Below are 19,933 nucleotides of genomic sequence, written 5' to 3' on the forward strand. Positions count from 1 at the left end.
TCATTTAACCTCAAAAGAGCCCTGCGAGATAGGTATTATTGTTATCCCTTATTCATTGATGAGGAGGCCGAGGCCCAGAGAGGGTGAGCAATTTCCTGAGGTCACAGACTAGCAGGCAGAGGAGCCAGTGTTCGACCCCAGGCAGTCTGACACCAGCCAGAGACCACTTGCTTAGCTGCCGAACTGGCCTGCCCACTTTCTTGCACATGAAAACTGGTTCTCAGAGAGGTGGGGTATCACATCTGCCATCACACAGCAAATGGAAGATTTAGGATTCAAATCTGTGTTTGTCCAGTTCCACGGCAGTGCATTTTACATTCAGTTTCACAGAGCAGAACTGATACAGGGCCATTCTAGAAAGTGCAGGGACAAGGATTACAAAACGAGTATTCTGGACCCCGGCTCAAGGCAGCCCAGACAGCCTCCAGTGTAGCTATTTTACTGGCACATGCTGCGTCCCATCCATGGGCCATGTCTCCCACTGGGCTGCACAGCACAGCACAGCCTGGCTCCCCTATGCCTGGACAGACGCACCGAGAACGGCTTGTTCCAGGCTGCCCAGGGAGTTAGTGCCTGAGCCATGCCTAGAATCTAGGGCTGCTCATGCAGCGCTCCTTCTCACCTGTTATAACAGTAACCTGAAGGCCAAATGTGCACAGAGGGCCAGGCCAGTTACACAGGAGTATGAGGTGCTCCGTGTAGGGACTGGTTCACAAATTGGAATGCATATGTGCTTTTGAAAGGGGCAGCTATTAAATAAATTAGGGTGCAAATATACAATGGAATGCTATGCAGCATTATAAAAAATGAGAAAGCTTAATAGATACTGGTATGGATGATCTTATATAATCCTATATAATAAAAGCCTAGTATGCTAAGTGTCCAGTTGACTGGTCAGCAGTTCAACCAATCAAAGCGTAATATGCTAATGATATGCTAAGGCTGCTCAACCGCTCCCTATGATGTGCAATGACCACCAGGGAGCAGACAGTTGACCTGTCAACCAATCGCTATGACGTGCACTGACCACCGGGGGGAAGACACTCTGACCGGTAGGTGAGCTTGCTGCTGGGGTTCAGCTGGGACTGAGCAAGATGGGCTGAACATGCCCTGGAGCCCTCCCACACCCTGGAGCCCTCCCACAGTCGCTTCCTGGCTGGTCAACCTCCTGCGTCTCTCCTGGGCCCCGATCGTGCACTGGTGGAGTCCCTCGGCCTGGCCTGCACCCTCTCGCAATCTGGGACCCTTTGGGGGATGTCAGAGAGCTGGTTTCAGCCTGATCCCGCAGGCCAGGCCGAGGGACCCCACTGGTGCATGAATTCATAGTTAATATATAAGTGAAATAGCAATATGTAGGACTGTGTGTAGAATATACTCATTTTGCAGAGAGTAAAAAAATGGGAGAGTTAAAATTACAATGTGTGCCTATTTATAGTTTTAGTTTTTTTTTAAATAATATGAATGTCATTACCTATTTAGTGAACACACACACAATCACACACACAGCTGCATTAGAAAGCAGCCTTTTCCTCAGCTCCAGCCAATTATATCATCTGCGAATAGAGAAGTTCTATCTCTGTCCCTAATTTGATAAGGTTTTATTATAAATGGAGGTTGAATGTTGCCAAATACTTTTTCTGCATCTATTGAGATGATCATGTGGACTCCCTCTTTCAGTTGTTAATATGGTGACTCACACTGAATGACTTTTCAACGCTGAACCAGCCTTGCATGCCTGGGATGAAGCCCGCTTCATCTTGATGATTACCCACCTTGCACATTCCTGGATTGAATTTGCTGACACCCTGTTGAGGAATTTTATGTCTATGCTCATGAGGAATATTGGTCTGTAGTTTTTTATAATATTTTTGTCTGGATTTGATATTAGGGTAAGCTGATGTCATAAAACAAGCTGTCAATTTTCCCTGAAATGTACTTTTTTAATTCTCACCCAAGGATATGTGTGTGTCTTTTTAAATGAGTTTAGAGAGAGATGAAGGGAGAAAGAAAGAGAGAGAGAGGGAGAAACATCGTTGTGAGAAACATTGATCGGCTACCTCCCATTTGCACCCACACCGGGTATCAAACCTGCAACCTTTTGGTGTTCAGGACAATACTCAGACGAACTAAGCACTGGGCCAGGGCCTAGGAAATCATTTTTAAATGATAAAAAACGGCGTAGGGAGTGCGTGCTGTGTGCCAGACAGGTGTGACATGCTTAGCCCATTGGGCCCTCCCAGGAGCCCTATGAAGTGTCTAGATACTTATCTGCACTTTGCAGGTGAGGACACTGAGGCACCAGGTAAAGCCACTTGTCTAAGGTCACACACTTATAAGCCGCAGAGCCAGGACTCACACTCAGGTCCAACTCTGGCCTAAACTCTTACCCCGTTTACCTCATTTTCTCTGAAGATGTTTCTGAGAGGAAGAGAGCACACCTGGAGGGCTCGGTCCGGCTTTCCAGTCACCTTCTTCCACCTCTGGTTGACAACAACAATGACTGACTACCCTGTGCCAAAGCACTGACTGCCTCCCAGGCTACAGGCAGTCACCTCCTCCAACTCACAGCCTCAGAGGCAGGCACTACACCCTCAGTGGGCAGTGGGGAAACACTCACACCTGCTTGGTGGCCACTTCTTCCTCACCTTGCCCCCCTTCACATCCGTGGTGCCCTTTGAGGTAAAGACTACCTCTGAGTCGGTTTAATGTGGTTCTGCTCCTTTCCTCCATGTGGGCTCACTGCCCCCCTCCCCAGACACTCAGGCTCGCCTCCCCCTGCCCCTCTGCCTCTCTGCACCCCCTCCCACCCGCACTGCCTCCTGCTGTGCATGTCTCAGCCCAGCTAGTGTCCCCAGCTCCTGGTGGGCTCTGCTATGTGTATTTCACGGTTAGAAACGTCTGGTCTGGCTTAACAAGGAGGAGGAAAGGGATGGAGTTTAAGGAGCAGCGAAGCCAGCAATCTTCACACTGAGCACGCAGCCTTAAGGTCTGAGTTAGTGCAGAGAATTTCCTGGCAGTGAAGGCGCTGGGATGCAACGGCTTCCACAGGTGACCTCATTAACACCAACTACCTGTGTGGGTGGCAGGTACGGCTGTTCCTGATTTTCCAGGAGGAGGAAATCGGGGTACAGAGTAGTTGGGAATTCTCAAGTGGCAGAGCTCAGTCCATACTTCAACATCAGAGCCCCATGCACCCACATCAGCCTGTTAAATGCACCTGCCTGGGCAGTTCCTAGAGGCAGGGTACTGGACCACATGACCCTTCTCAAACTCCTCCTCTTCATCGAGAGAAGGAAGGTGGCAGGAAAAGTGGGCCCCTCCTCTTAGTCACTACCTCCCCACAGCCACACAGCCTTTCGTTCCCCACCCCCACATCCGTTCCCATCCACACCTCTGGCCACCATGATGAGAACTCAGTTGGGCTGAGTCCTCTGCCAGGAAAAGGGATTCAATTAAAATATCAGTTTTCAACAATATTCCCAAGCCCCACGTGGTCGTTACCTCACACCCAGCAGAGCCGGATGGGGGGGCGTCAGGGGTGGGGAGGAAGAGTTTGCTTACTGCTGGTGCTGGGGGATGGGGAGGGAGCGGAGGCTGCAGCAAGCGCAGCACTGGGAGTAGGTGCTGAGCCAGGGCTCCTCTCCGGGGCCTCCCAGGCCCTTCTCTGCTCACTGCAGGCCACCTGCTGCCTCCTCCTCACAACCAACAGCATCCTGATCACCAGCATGGCATCAGCAATGGAGGGTGCCAGGCCTGAGCCCAGTGCCCAGCTCCTGCCACCTCCCTGGCCCACCTGGCTCCTTCTCACTGCAGTTCCGGGCTGGCTGCCTCAGAAAGCCTGTTCTCAGATGTGGAGACAGAGGCACCGGACACGAAAGGCCACACATCAACACCAGTTCTGCTTCATCCTACACACTGCATCTTCCTCACCAGGCAGACTCGCCTGCCCTTGGTTTTAAGAGAGTAACAAGGATTTCACCTTGAACCACCTTGCATACAGTTAACAAACAACCATCATCAGCCCATGACCTTTATGCGAACGGCCTGTCAATCATCTCTAAAATGCCGGGCCCCACACCCACCGCTGCCTCTAGAACTATAAGTGGACACTTGTGAACCCAGGAGTTGCCCAGGGCTCCCTGAGTCCCTTTGGCACACAGTAGGTGATCCTAACACTTAGTTGGGTGTTTAAACACATAACTGTCCTTCACTCTCTAATCTCAGTCCAAGGCCCTCCTCCCTTCCCCCACTCGTAAAGTCTCCACGCCCTGGCCCAGCCTTGTTGAGTCCATGCCTGGCATAAGTAGGTGCCAATATGGAAAGGCCCAGCTGACATAGGGTTTACGCTGTGAGGTGTGGGGTGTTTAAAGGTCTGAGCTTCCCCTCGCTCTGTTCTCCCTACCCGCATGCCCCTGCTCTGGGTCAGCCTCTCCCTGTCCCTGTGTCTCTGTCCCTGATTGGCTTTTCAGAAGAAAAGCCAGAGAGAGTGGCTGCCTCAGTCAGCAGGGAGGGCTGGGGAGACACTCTCCCATGTGAGGGCTCAGGGGAGAGGGACCCACCACATCTCCAGGTCAGTGACCTCCTGAGAAACCCACTCCCCAAAGAGAGCTTCGGGAGGGCCAGGAGGACAGAGCAGACCAGGATGTGCAAGCTGGCCTACGTCCACCCCCCTCCAGGTTGCTACAGGACCAGGGCAGTGCCTGAGGCTGCAGGGCTGGTGGCTCAGAGGCTGAGCCGCGTTCCCAGGGGTCGGGCCATCAGTTAGTAATAAAAGCCTCATCGCTGGCTGGGCAGGGGGAGCAGTGGGGAGGCAGCCTTAGTAAAGTTATGGTTTCTGGCACCTGCATAATTTGGCAGGGGGTTATTTAAACTACCTCATCTGGGCCCTGGCTACCCAGGTGAAGGTTTGGAATGGAAACCTCAGACGGGCTCTCAGAAACACAGCTTCCAAGCCTGGGTCTCAAGCTGGAGGCCTGGGGGTGATGCTAGGATTCCTGGGGGGGGGGGTGCTAGGATTGGGGGTGTGTGCTAGGATCCTTGGGGGGGGTGCTAGAATCCCTGGGGGGTGCTAGGATCTAGGGGGGTGCTAGGATCCCGGGGGGGGGGGGGGGGGCGGTGCTAGCATCCAGTCTGCACAGGGATGTTCCTCGCCCATCTCCTGCAAGTGCTCACTGGGAGCCTTTCTGCACTCAGCCATCTGGAGGTGGGGCCATCTCTCAGAGCCCAGGAACCCCTACCCCCACCCCCACCCTCAGAGGCACCCTCCCAGCTCAGCTCTCTGAGGAATTCAGCAAAGCCCCAGATGCTAGGATGTGGGTGTTTGCCTACAGAGCTGCCTGGTGGACCAGGTGGCACAGCTAGCGGTGTGACTGGTCCTCAAGGAGACTGTGACCCCAGGTGGCACCTTGGCAGCGCCCGTGTCTCTGCACCCCTGCTCTGGCGGAGCAAGATCCCAGAACCCCCCTCCTCCCCAAGCTGGCTGGGGACGGTCCTGCTTAGGGGGTGCGCAGTCCTTCCTGCCAGCGCCTCCCTTTCCCAGCGGAGACTGACCAGCATCAGGAGGCAGAATGAGGCCCACGGAGCATCTGTCCAGATGTGCAGTCAGGCACACGCCGCCCTCCCTGACCCCTTGAGGACAACAGTCCCGTCAGACGCGCACACACTCACCAGCACCCTCCAACCCACAACCACGCTGCCGCCGCGCACACGGGTGGAATGCACACACGACCCCCCCCAAACAACAACAACAACAACAACAACAATAGCAACAACAACAACAACAAGGTCTGCAGTTGCCCTTTAGGCTGAAACTTTCTCAGAGGAACCCACGGACCGCGCGGAGGAGGTGGACGGCCTGGGTCCCAGGCAGGGCGAGCGCTCTTAGGGCTCCGCCCCCCTCACCTGGTAACCCCCTCATCTGGTAACCCCCCCTCACCTGGTAACCCCCTCACCTGGTAACCCCCCCTCACCTGGTAACCTCCCCTCAACTGGTATCACCCTCACCTGGTACCCCCCTCACCCTCCTCACCTGGTACCCCCCCTCATCTGGTACCCCCCTCACCTGGTAACCCATCATCTGGTACCCCCTCACCTGGTACCCCCCCTCACCTGGTAAGCCGAGGCACAGCAGGAGGCTGTAGTAGACCACGGGCACGAGGCCCAGGCCGCAGGCCGAGCCAGGGGACCAGGAGGAGCTGTTGGCAGCGAGGTGGACGTGCGTGTGCTCCATGGGGAGTGGTGCCTCCTCCACGCGAGACCTGCGCCTCCCTTGGCCGTGCCACCTCCGCTTCCTCCGTGGTCCCTGCTCCCTCTGCACCTGCACCCTCTGCCGCCACCAAGAAGCCCGCAGCCTCAGGGGGGCTCCAGCCTGTGTACCGCTGGCTCCCGCCTCTAGTCGGAGCCTAGGGCGGGGCTGGGGACGGGGCGCGCTCCCCAGAGCCAATCACCACCCGCCTGGATGGGTGTGGGGGGTGTGGGGGGAGGAGGTGGGGGATGCTCAGAGGAGGGGCTCCCTACTGCCTCCCTGGGCTCCAGGGTTAGGAGAGGATAAGGAGTTCCACTGGAACCCCCCGAGGGAGGCGAGAGGGGAGCGGGCGCCCCGCTTCCCCCGCTGTGGGAGGGGCGGTGGGGGTGTACCCTTTCCTCCTGCGGCCCGTCCTCCCCCCCCCCCACCGCGCGTGTCCTCAGTCTGCCTCCTCCTCCAGCCCTGTTCCCCCAGCCAGTCTCCACCGACGACTTTCCACCCAGGCGCCAGGAGGGAGGCAGCCTGAGCGAGGATGCTCTGATGGTCAGCTCCCTGCCAGAGGCTGAGCCCGAGGGAATGTGTCTGTGTTTGTGTCTGCATGTGTGTCTCTGTGTGCATGCGTGTGTGTGTGTGTGTGTGTGTGTCTGTGCGCCTGTGACTGGTTCCAGAGCAGGAGCCTCTGAGAGGGTGCGGGCTGGCTCAGGGAAGCCTCCTGTCAGGACCAAGGCTAGTGCAGCCTCTCAGAAGCACACACCCACTCACACAGACACACACACCCACTCACACACACACACCCACTCACACAGACACACATACACCCATTCACACCACACCCACTCACACACACACACCCACTCACACACACACACACACACTCACACACACGCGCACACACACACTCACACAGACACACACACACTCACACAGACACACATACACCCATTCACACCACACCCACTCACACACACACCCACTCACACACACACCCCCACTCACACAGACACACACACACACTCACACAGACACACACCCCCACTCACACAGACACACACACACACTCACACAGACACACATACACCCATTCACACCACACCCACTCACACACACTCACACACACTCACACACACTCACACACCCACTCACACAGACACACACACCCATTCACACACACACCCACTCACACAGACACACACACCCACTCACAGGGGCATGCAGAGGCCCCCTCATTCCACTCAGACACGTGAAAACCAGGGCATCCCCACCACGGCACACACGGGCCACACTCACACACATCCCAGCATACACACTCACAGGAGCCATGGGGTGTGGTCTAGTGTAGTGTGTGGAGGCCTGGAAGGTCAGGAGAGGGAAGCAGTGGGTCTGGTTCCCTGGAGAGTTGGGGTGCACAGCCAAGTCCTTCTCAGGCAGGCAGAGGGAGAGCCCCCCAGGCAGCTTTCCCAGGCCCCAGCAGAACTGAGGAGAGAGGAGCTGCCTGGGGCTCAGGACAGGACGTGAGTCAAAGCTTCGCCACCAGGGCAGAGGGGGCTGTGGTGCCACAGAGGAGCCACAGACACCTCACAGCCCCTAGGACAGCCATGTCTGGGCAGAGGGAACTGGCTGCCCTTTCCCCACCTCCTCCCGGGCTCCCAAGGTGGAGGGGATCCCCACCCCTCAGGTCAGGAGAGGAAAGCAGTGGGATCCGATGTGCCCGCTGCACCCCTGTTGAACAGGGAGGCTGTGGGCCCAAAGGGACAGATTGTTACTAAGAGTCCTTGGGCCCAGAGAGTGCAGGGCTGGCATCTCAGGCCGAGGTAGGTACTGAAATTTGGTTGTGAATTCTGTTATTTAAATGTAAATAACCCCAAACTAAAACAAAACCCACCGTGATGATAATAAAGCAATGCCACTTGTAGAGGCTCAATAAATAATTGTTCAAAACCCTATACACTGGATTGGTCTGCAGTCAGCTAGTCAGAGACGAACACTGGGGCTGAGGAGGAGAGGAGATGGACTTGACAAAGCTCCCCATCCATCAGACACCCCCCCCCCCCCCCCCGTAACCATAGCAGTGCTGCAGGCTGTAGCCCTGTTTGCTTCCTTTGCCTGGAATGCTCTTTGTCTAGAAAGCCACATTCACCTGCTGCTTCACCCCTTTCTTCAGGTCTTACCTATTGTCCCCTTCTCATGGAGGCTAGCCCTAAAAATCCCATTGAATTGAACTCCCACTCCGCAGTGCTCAGTTCCTCTGCCTCTCGCTGGCTTACTGCTCCTCACCGGCCCCCACTCTGGCCCACCATATACTATTTATCAACGTAGTTTCTTATCTTTCCCTCTAGGGGGCAGGCCCTTTGGCATGTTTTGCTTATGGTGACATCACTGGCTTTTACAGAGATCCTGCATGTTGCAGACTTTCAGGAAACACTGAATAATGAAAGGCCACTGTAACGCTCACTGGCTGGGGCATGCAGGGCACAGGAAGGTGCGTTTCTCTTTGCTTGTTTCAGCCACAGGTCACAGCGTGGATGCCACTAGGTTTGGGATGGGGCACAATCTCAGACTCAGCACGTACAACCCGATATGACCAGCCACTCTATGATGATTTGTGTGGCTTCTGTGCTGCAGCTAGACTCCTTTTATAAAACTAGAAACATGGCCAGGCAGAGTTACTGGGCTGCAGGGACTCCTAATGAGCTTTATTGTGTCTGAGCCTCCATTTCCCCATGTATAGACTGGGGATGAAGGACGCTGAGCCAGGAGAGGGGCAGGGGCACGTTCAGGCTGCAGTGTGGAGAATGGGGACGGGCCTGCGGCCTCTGTTTGGCAGCCAGTTCCCTGGGAAATGGAGAGGCTCTCCATCGGGTGGAGAACTGTAAGGCCTAGGACAGACCTTTGGTCCTAGGGAAAGGGCAGATGAGTCAACATCAAGGGTGGGTTTTGCCACCTGACTGGCTCTTTGGGACAATGGGTACTTGCACAGACAACGGTGGATGGCTAAGCTTCCCCACCCATTCATTCTTTCAAAAGACTTTTACTGGATATTTAATGTGTGTTTATCAGGATTAGACACATAATTGCAGGGCTTGGTGCAAAAATAAAAATATTCAAAAATTAAGAATTCCAGGAATAGCAGAGCTTTACACTAAGCACTGAGCCCTGTTAAGTGTGGGGCCCTGTGTGACTACCCAGGCCACGCACTATGGAGCCGGTCCTGCTTCAGGGACACAGGTGGGTAAGAAGAGCTCACCTTTATTAGGGTTTATTAGGAGAAGCTATGTCTTAACTCATCTTACCTCATGCTTACACTGGAAGGAAAGGACAGTTACTAGTCCCATTTTACAGGTAAGGAAAGCAAGTCACAGAGACGTTGGACAATCTTGCGAAGGCCGCCCAGCTGGAATTAGGTCCATGGCAGTAGGGCTTCAGAGCCTGCACTCTTACTACTAGGGGAGCTCTGTCCAGTGGAAGGACAAACCTACAACCCAAAACTGTCACAAGATATACTGTGGGTCCATGTGACACAAGGGCAAGGACGTTCTTCCTTAGCACTGTGTCCCCCCTGCCCAGAGCAGTGCCAGGACACTGTCCAGAAATAAATCTTAAATAAATAAACACATAAATATAATAGGAATATACAAAGACTTTTAGGGGAGGGGATTGCAAACTCAAATGTCTATAAGCTGAGGCAGCAATTAGCATGCCTATGGCAGCATTAATGTACATCCTTTTCTTTTATAAAGAAACTAGAGGCCCGGTGCATGAAAATTTTTATGCACTCGATGGGTGGGGTGGGGAGGGGGGGAGGAGGCATCCCTTAGCCCAGCCTGCACCCTCTCGCAACCTGGCACCCCTCAGGTAGAGTCCCTAGGCCTGGCCTGAGATCAGGGCCTATCCTTCCCCTGGCTGCTGGCAGCTGGCCCCACCCACACCACTACCACTTGCTTGCCATCTCCAGCGCTGCCTTTTTCACACCCCCCACCACTGGTTGCCTCGCTCTGCAGGTGACAGGCATGGGGTGTGATCACTTGGCTGGCCTGGGCCTCTCTCTGCCGGGTGATTGATGGCAGGGCTCCCAGATCAATTACCCCACAGAGGGAGGCCCTGCCCACCTGCTGCAGTGCTACCGGCCAAGTAGCCTGGGCCTCCCTCTTTTTTTTTTTTTTTTTTTTAAAGTAAGAGTAATGTTTACTGAATGATACAGAACTGAGTACAATGAAGGGTTTACCAGGATGGAAATGCACCGCACCCTTGCCCCTGCCACCCCCAACACACAGAGACTACAGTACTTAGAAGTTACACGCAATGGCCATAACTGCTGAATATCTGTTCGTAGCAAACAAACCATAGCATATTTATACTGTATCACATCATGAGTGATCATAGAAATCCATTTATATATTGCTTGTATAAAATATTTTTTGTAAAATATATTTAAAAAAAGAAAGTATAAAAAAAACGTGCAGTTGAAAGCCCTTCCAGGACAGCCAGTCTGTAAACATTCAGTGAGTATGTGCTTTGGAAGGGCACCCGTGCCTCATGCCCACAGCAACTCCAGCACAGCCAGTGAGGGTAGCCCTGGCTGCCACTCTGGGCAGGACTGAGCTGGACCATGGTGGGTGGGTACAGCAGGGCCTGGCACTGTGCCCTTCTCCAGCCTTCCATCAGGATCAGGTTCAGGGTCAGGGTCAGGGCTAGGGGCAGGCAGATTGCAGTTTCACTCTGGGTCCCATACTCAGCCTAATTTTGGTTGCAACTCATGGCTTTTCCTGGCTGCTCAGAGGTCCTTTGGGTGAGTGCCCTGGTGGAGAGGCCAGAGAAGTGCCCACAGCTGCCTGGTTGAGTGTCTTTCTGGCCCAGATCCTCTGTCCTGCCTCCTGCAAGCCTGGCCCCAGGCAGAACAGGCCCCCCCTCAGGACTGCTTTGGTCTCAGTACTTGGTCCTGGGTTTCATCAGCCTGGGTTTCTTCCCCTGGTGTGGCTGATCTGAGTTTCACACAAAAAAAAGCCTGGCCAATGCTGGCTGTGCTGAGCCTCATTGAAGAGTTTTTCATGCAGCAAGGAAGAGCCCTCTGGGACCCTTCTCCTCCTCCCTCTCCTCATCTCCTCCTCTTCCTCCTCTTCTTCCTCCCAGTCCATGGTCACTTCTTCTCCAGCTGCTCCAGCAGTTGGTTGCCTTCTGAGTTGGGGGTCTTAACGCTGTCAGTCCTGACAATGCAAGTGGGGCAATGCCGGCTGAGCATCAGGATGAGTTGCTGCCACTCCTGCTTCAGCTCCTCCATCTGGGTTTTCAGCTCTGCATTCATGAGCTCCAGCCACTCAGATTCCCGCTGCAGAAACTCTTTCTGCTCCTTCTTCTTGTTCCGGCATCAGGCCACTTTGTTCTTTTCCCAGAGCCTTTTCCTCCTCTCCTCTTCCTTGTCTAGCTCACTTTTCACAGGTTGAGGCCTCTTGCCCAGTTTCACCTCCAGGAAGTGCAAAGGGGCGATTATGGCCCCAATGTTGTGGATGTTAGCGTATTTCAGCTCCTCTGCAGTCCGGGCGGAGCTGGGGAGTCCGGTCAGGGGGCCGAGCCCTGGCAGAGAGCCTGCAGTCATGGAAGGGTCCGAGATCTGCCCTGGCATCATAGCAGGAGGAGTGGCAATCCAGCCCTGCAGAAGCCACAGGCAGAGGTGGCCACCCCGGGCCTGGGCCAGGCTGCAGGAGCCTTGCCCACTCAGGAGCCATGGTGGCACCAGCCCCACCCTGCAGTGTCCACCACTGCCAGAGCCTCCCGTTGCAGCTGCCAAGTGTCCCTTCTGCAGTCCGTGGCGGGTGGCCTGAGTCTCCCTCTTTGAGGCAATTTTGATCATGGGGCTCTGCCTGCCTGCCTCATCACCCCTAACCACTCACCTGTCTGCCTGATTGCCCCTAACTACTTGCCTGCCTGCCTGATCACCCCTAACCACTCACCTGCCTGCCTGATCACCCCTAACCACTTGCCCGCCTGCTTCAGTACCCCTAACCACTTGCTGAGGGGCGGGGCCAGTCTGGGCAAGGGGCCGTGGTGGTTCTGGTCTCTAGTGGTTCCATCATTTCGGTCGCTGGGCTTTTATTATATAGGATATGCTCTCTCCCATTTACAATTGCATAGAAACCACACCTAGGAATACATTTAACCAAGGAGATAAAGGACCTGTTTCAGGAAATTATAACACACTGAAGAGAGAAATTGAAGAAGATACAATAAATGGAAGCATATACTATGCCATAGATTGGAAGAATTAACATGATTAAAATATCCATACTGAGGACAAAATGGCAGCGGAGTAGACACACGTGTCCCAAGCCTTGTCCTGGAGCAGATAGAATGAGCAGCTGAATTGAATAACATCCACCCCGAATTGGCAAAGGAGACACAGCTGGTGAGACAATTTGCAGCCCGGAAGGGCAGAGGACCCCAGGAGAAAGGTAAAATCAAGGATCTGGGCTGGAGAGAACTGCGAGGCCTCTGAGCCCAGGGGGTCAGAGGGAAAACGCACAGCACCGAGCCACATCCCCTGGGACAGGCACAGCATCTGATGGTGCAAAGGAGGTCTGCAGGACTGCTGGTGGCAGGGGATTCTAGATCTGGGTCCACAGTCACGAAAGACTGAGCCCAGAGGGGGCAGCCTGAAGGGCTGACCAGACTGCACAGTGCAGGCAGGAGAGGAGCTCGCAGAGGCACAGTCTTTCCCATCTCTGTGGCCTGTGCTTTTCTTCACTGAACCTAGTTCATAGGACCTTTTGGATACGGACACTCACCCGTGGCTGAGGTGCAGGAGAAGGTGCGGACTTGTGGAGGCTGGGGAGAGGCTGGGTGAGGAGAGGGCCCAGGAGAAGCGAAGGTGAGTCTGGCGCTGAGTCATACCTGAGCCCAGGACCTGGGCAGCCATTTTCTCCTGAAGCGATAGCCCCGCCCTCCAGTCTCCAGGCAACCAATACAGCCAAACCCAGAATACACCCTGAATGGTACAAAGGATTAAAAAAAAATCTGAATAGTCCCTGAGAGCCCACAGGGACTGGCCTAAAGAGAGGCCTTCAGTCCCAGCAACAGGAAACTAAGAAACCGCAGACAATACAGAAGATTGGGATCTTAAGCCAGCCAAAGGAACAACACTTCACTTTTTCATTTTCATTTTATTTTATTTTATTATATTACTAGAGGCCCGTTGCAGGAAGATTCCTGTAATAGGGCTTCCTGCAGCTGTCTCCACTGCCCTGCTTGCTTCCCTCCCTCTCCCCCGCCCTGCCTGCTTCCCTCCCTTCTCCGCCTCCCCGCTTGCTTGCTTCTCCACAGCTTTGATCCCTTCTGCAGCGCTTGGCTTCCTTCTATGCTGTCTTCAGTCTTCGCTCTGTGCCTGGATATGCAAATTAACCACCATCTTGGTTGGGTTAATTCACTCCTGATTGGCTGGTGGGCGTGGCTTGTGGGCGTAGCAGAGGTACGGTCAATTTGCATGTTTCTCTTTTATTAGATAGGATTATTTTGTTATCTCTTTTTTCTTTATTTTCCTCTTTTCATTTATTCTTTTTTTTCTATTTCTTTTCTCATTATTTTCCTATCATTCCAATTTATTTTATTTTTTATCCTAATTTTTAAATCAATTTTTTTAAAAAATATTATTATTATTTTCTTCTCTTTCTCTTTCTTCTTATCCACTCATCCTCTTTCTACTTTCTCTATTCTGAACTGAGGTCCTCCCCATATTCATTCAATTCTTAACCTTATTTTCTGTATATAAGATTCTGCCCCCACCCTCTTTACTGGGTATTTGGTGTTTGTATGTTTTGGTTTATCTGTTTGTTCTCTGATGTTTTTCCATATATATATAATTTTTTTTTCCTTTTTCTTCTTTTCCTTTTCTCTCAACCATTTTTTTTCTCTCTTCGATATCATTTGTGCTCTCTTTTCTCTCCCCTAATTCTATTTTCTCTGGTGGTCACTTATAGTGGGGTTATTGGTGTTGTGAGTACATTCATGTTTTGTTCCCTTTATGTCGTGTCTTGCTGAGGTTAATTTTATCCTGTTTGGGCAATGTGCTAGAGAGTGAGCCACATAACCAGACACCCAAAGAAGATACTCCATCCACGAAAGGGTCAATAACACTCCAGACCCAACTACAGAGGCAGGCAGAAGGTGGCAGTGAGGGAGAGAGCGTGAGTGAGTGAGGGAGCAAAAGAGGAGTGTGTGGTTGTGTGGGGTGTGTGTGTGTGAGTGAGGCACAGTTAGATCCTGCAGGACCTTCGGGGGCAGGCTAACCAGGCTCCCCTAACTAGGCAGCCTCTGCTACCGTTGCAAACAGTCCTGGAGCGGCTGGCTCTTCCTCAGAGGCCTCGCCTTTTTGAAGGGGAGAGATGCTGTGACTGGAAGCCCAGCCTCACCTCTACCCAGGGTGCCCTCAGAGAACACCTGGGACTCTACAGCCACCCCGCCAGGGACCTGCTGCCTCGGCTATGGTCCCACCATCACCGGGATGCCAGCCACCCTGGGTGCAGGCTCCTGTGAGTACCGAAGCACACTCCCCTCTGACCAGCCCAAGGCTTTAGCCCAGGACACTGCGACCAGGAGAGCAGCAGTCATGCACAGTGAGCGCTAATGTGGTCTGGCAATCAGGGGAGGCTTTTCTGAGGAAGTGATATTTGAACTGAAGAGAAGAGACAGAGAATGATAAAGGTTAATGAAGTGAATGTATGTACGACTGGGGGTGAGGGCAGCATCCCAGGAAGAGAAAAGAGCAAGTGCAAAGGTCCTGAGGTCCTGGGGTGGGAGGGAAAGGATTCCTGGAAGAACCAGCCGGCCAGGCAGGCTGAGTGCGGCGAGTGGGCGAGCACATGGAGCTGGAGGCAGCAGGAGAGAAGGGAGGCTCCCACAGGTTGTGGAGTTGTGATTTGACCCCTGGTTTAAGCAGGGAAGCACCACGAGTCGATGTTCAGTTGAACACATTTGCTTTGTGGGAGGCGGAGGATTGATGGGGGAGGCAAGAATGGAGGCGGGAAGACAAGCGATGAGGCTCTTGAGTTGGACACATGAGAAGTGACAGTGGCTTGGGCTAGGGTGGAACTAGCGATGGAGTGGGCTGTACTCCAGAAGTTAGGAGAGAGTGTGCATAGAGGGAGGGGGGAGAGAGGAGGGAGAGGGAGAGAGAGAGGGAAAGAGAGGGAGAGAGAGGGAAAGAGAAGGAGAGAGGGAGAGGGAGAGAGAGAGTGAGAGGGAGAGAGAGAGGGGGAGAGAGAGAGGGAGAAGGAGAGAGAGGGGAGAGAGAGAGGGAGAGGGAAAGAGAAGGAGAGAGAGAGAGGGAGAGAGGGGGAGAGAAAGAAAGAGAGGGAGAGAGGGGAGGGGGGGAGAGAGAGAGGGAGAGAAGGAGGAGAGAGAGAGAGGGAGCGGGAGGGGGAGAGAGGGGGGAGAGAGAGGAGGAGGAGAGAGAGGGAGGGGGAGGGAGAGAGAGAGAGGGGAGAGAGAGAGAGTGGGGAGAGAAACTGAGTGGAACAGAAAAAAGAGAGAGACAAAGAGACAGGGATGTAGAGGGATAGTGGACAGAGGGGATTGGACAGACAGGTGGGTGAGGATGGAGGACTCAGGTTCAGAGTTGCTCTGAACCAGTGGGCGGGCGGGTGGGCTGGGGAGGGAGCGTGGAGCACCCTGGGACCTCTCTGCCCCCCCTGTGGCTCCACCTCTCTGGAGTGTCACTTGTCTCCTGTGGCTTCTCCTCACTTTCTATCCTCCTCTAAAGGCCACCTCCTGCCAGGTAGGCCTTCCCCACCTGCCTGTCCCGCACCCCGGACACAGGTGCCCCTTTCTACACCCTTCCCGCATGTGTCACTGCCCTTCCTGGAGTGGAGCACTTACAGGCAGGTAGTGTTCTTGCTCTTGGCCTCATCAGAACAGGGCCCACTGGCAGGGTCTGTAGTGAGCCCGAGAACCGATGAGCACAGGATCCAGGCTCAGCCCCATTACCATCTTCCCAAGGCCTCTTCGCTGGCACTAAGGAACAGGTTGACGTCCATGGCTGAAAAGTACCTAAGTTTGCTGGACTTTATTTAGGTCCTCTGGATCCAGGGGCAAAGGTCGCCGTCCCTCTCCATCCATGGGCTCTGCTGTGCGTGGGATTCGCCGCATCATAAGCAGGTTCTCACAGAGACGCACCGTCCGCTCAGTGAGTTTCTGCAGCGGTCCGGGCAGGGCAGGCTCTCCGCAGGCCACCGACTCCCGTTCCATCTCAACCAAAGCCACGGGTTGCGGTAGCTGACCCAGAGTATGCTCAATGGCCTAGCGGGCTCCTGGGCCCAGTGATGGGGTCACGAGAAGCAGTCAGAGATGCTTAGACCACAGGAAGTCTGAGAGGAGGCGGACATTGCCCGAGGAAGCCTGGGGCTTGGTAACGGGAGGGATGGGATAGTGTCTGCAGGCTGAGTCCAGGCCACCGGAGGTGTTTACTAGTGCGCGGTGAGAGCTCTGTCACATAGTTTATGTCACTTTAATGACTGATTTACTTTAAAAAATAAAGTTTATTCTTTAGAGCAGGTTAGGTTCACAGCAAAACTGAGCTGTGAAGGTTCAGAGGCCTCTCCGGTTCCCTCTGCCCCTTACACGCTCAGCCCCGGGCATCAGCACCCAGACAGAGGGACACTCCCACAGCCGATGGACCTACTGACACAGTCTGCCACCTACAGGGCACAGCTCACCTCTTGATGCTGTACAGGCTCCAGGTTTGGGTAAGTGTACAAAGACACCGATTCTCCATTGTAGCCTCATAAAGAGAACTTTCATTGCCCTAAGACTCCTCTGAGCTCCGTGTGTATGAACCATAAACAAATGCTGGCCTCTTGTTGGTGACATCAGGAGGAGGGGCCAGGATGAGGGTCTGATTGCATGCACTATGAAGTGTGTCAAAGATTACACAGGCTGATGGGTAACTAGAAGAATGGCTAGATGTATGTTTAAGCCAGGAGACATTAATAGCAGAATCTAGGTATTGGGCATATGAGTTTTCACTATAAAATTCTTCCCATTCACATATCTTTGAAAATTCTCATGGTAGATACAGGAAAGAACATCTTATGTCATGTGGCTCTGACGTGTAGGTTACTGCATGCATTGTCGAAGCCAAGCCCTCCTCACAGGGTGTGGTTCCTCAGGAACCCAGCCTGGGAGCGGTGCGGCACAGTCCTGCCCTGCTAGAGGCTGGCGGAGTGGCCCTGGCATCCTCCCCGGTGCTCTGGTCTCCGTGACCTTGGCCAGTGCTGCTGGAGCTTCATCAGGCCGTCTTACCTGGACGCTCTTTTTTGCCTTCCCGTAAGAACTGCAGCGCTGAGTCTCCGCTGTTTGTTGTACTCCACATGCCTGGCCTGTGGCAGAGGGCGTTTGGTGAGCTGCTGAGGGCTCGTCCCCGCTCCCTGTAACCTGCACCTCCCTGACACAGACACTCCTTTTCTACACCAACTGCTAGATTCCACTTACCCCAGCCTTCTGAGGTCACGGCAGTGCTCACAGGATTTGGATAAAGTCTTTGCTTCTTGTCACTGACCTGTCAGGTGGGCAGGGGCTGCACAAGCAGGAGGAGAGCTGCATTTTTCTCTCCCTTACAGCCTGGGAAGGGGGCGGTGGAGGTTGGTCCCAGTTTCACTCAGGTCCATTCCATCTGGAGGCAAAGAAGAAGGTGGACAAATTGAAGGACATGGGCCTTTGCCTGGGATAAAGAGGGAGGCAAGGGTGAGGGAAGTGTGTGTGTACGTATGTGCATGTGTATGTGTCTTTATTTATATGTGAACATGCATGTACATGTGTATACATGTATGTGTATGTGTTCACAAGCATGTACATGTGAGTGGTAGGTTGAGGGAGGGCATAATTGACCAGATGTTGAAGCATAAGGTACACAGTCTTTTCTTTCTGGGTCAGAGAGACCCAGGGCACCCCTGAGTAACCATTAAGACTCACTTTGCTCCTGTCCCCTGATCTAACAGGAATGAGTGGGACGGGGGAGAGAAAGGAAGAGGAGAGGGACAGAGAGAGGAGGGGAGGAAAGAAGAGAAGGGAGAATAGGAGAGAAGGGAGATGGAGGAAACAAATAAAACCAGTCTGCCTTTCCAAATTTTCTACCAGGTGGGAAAACAGAAAAGAAAAAAGTAAAAATAAAGCCACATATTAGGGTTACACATTGTGATTAAGCATTTGAGGAATCTCTAGGCAGCAGTTACTTCACATCTGGGGGCTGCCCAGAACCTATTCCCTTCCCAGCAGATGCCGACATTCTCTCAAAGAGCGATGCTCCCCGCCACTGTGCTCACAGGGCAAGGGCGGCGTCGGGCACCTGCCGCTCCTTATGGTAGAGAAGAGGACAGAGCCCTTGATCCAGGACAGCAGGGTGGGTGGTGGGCAGGTGCCCTACACATGGCCACTTAGATTATTTCTTCTAGGGTGTAGAGTCTTGAGTGAGTGAAACAAGGGTGGGAGGAGAGTTTGAATTTCCTTCATCTCTGTGGGGACCACCGACAGGACCCGTCGTCCTCTCTGGGGCCACAGCTTTGTTCTTGCTGCCTGCTCCTCCCAGATGCGTGGCTTCCTGTTTCCCTGTGAGACTCCACCCCCCACCCCTCACCCCCATGTTCATAGCAGCATTATTCACAGTCACCAGATGTAGTCACAAACTGAATGTCCTTTGATGGGTGAATAAGGAAAATGTAGTAGTAGTATATACATACAATGGAATATTATTCAGCTTTAAAAAAAGAAAGAGGTAGCCCTGGCCAGTGTGGCTCAGTTGGTTGGAGCATCATACCATACACCAAGAGTGTGTGGGTTCGACTCCCAGTCAGGGCATATACCCAGGTTGCAGATTCAATCCCCAGTTGGGATGCAACCAATTGATGTTTCTCTTTCACATCTATTTTTTTTCTCTCTCTCTCCTTCTCTCTTCCTCTATCTCTAAAATCAATAAAAAAAACATATCCTTGGGTGAGAATTTTAAAAAAAGAAAGAAAGAGGTATTTCCCACAGAGGAGTCTGGGCCATGAGCCTGGTGAGAGGTGGTAGCAGAGGCTGAGTAGCTGCTACTGCTGAGAGGGGGGTACCTGTCAGACACCTGGTCCCTAAGGCTGGCTATATTCATCTGTCCTGGACAGCAGATTCAGGGCCAGTGGTCTGGTCAAGACTGACATTCACGAGAGGTTGGAGCAGGGCCTGAGCCTGAGGTCCTGGAGCTGCTCATGAAAGCGCAGCCATGGCATCTCAGCAGGCAGCAGGATACATTCCCACGTGCCCAGGTTGGAGAGTCCAAGAAGGAGGGAGGGTAGGTGGAAGCTACACTTGCCTCCTCCCAGGACAAAACTGGGATTACAACTAAAGTATAGAAAAATTATCCTGAATAACCACTGTAGACTCGCTGGAGAGAAGCCTTATAACCAAGGATAGGAGCACATCGACACTGGTAGGCAGGGTTGAGGTGCAGAGGGCTGGCCCTGAACCCAATGGTGAATGCTGAGTGACAGAGGGATAGCTCAGCTGCAGGGTTTCCCCTGAGGACTGTGGAGTCTCAAGCTTAGGCTGGGCTCCCCAGCCCAGTGCACCCAAGCCAGGAGAAGGTGCCCACATAACATCTGGCTGTGAACAGCAGCGGGCTTTCTGTACACCAGGGAGAGACACAGGTGTCCTCTTAAAGGGCCAACTCATAAAATT

The 19,933-nt window shown here is 53.5% G+C and overlaps 1 protein-coding gene and 1 pseudogene across 2 annotated transcripts in view; both read right to left on the reverse strand.

Moving 5' to 3' along the window:
• The window catches only part of GPR139 (G protein-coupled receptor 139), a gene marked incomplete at both ends in the record, with an annotated part of 37,597 nt that extends 31,368 nt beyond the window's left edge, over positions 1-6,229 (reverse strand). The window contains one exon of the mRNA XM_080677412.1: positions 6,109-6,229. Coding sequence (XP_080533538.1) covers positions 6,109-6,229 — 121 coding nt within the window. The remainder of the gene's footprint in view (positions 1-6,108) is intronic.
• A 5,149-nt stretch (positions 6,230-11,378) lies between these two features.
• On the reverse strand, positions 11,379-11,891 carry LOC308254755 (jun dimerization protein 2-like; annotated as a pseudogene). The gene has a single exon. The product of its transcript is annotated as a jun dimerization protein 2-like (transcript).
• Positions 11,892-19,933: the final 8,042 nt, after the last annotated feature.

The sequence above is a fragment of the Plecotus auritus genome (assembly GCF_963455305.1).
Source record: "Plecotus auritus genome assembly, chromosome: 7".
In the NCBI taxonomy this organism is placed as follows: Eukaryota; Metazoa; Chordata; class Mammalia; order Chiroptera; family Vespertilionidae; genus Plecotus; species Plecotus auritus.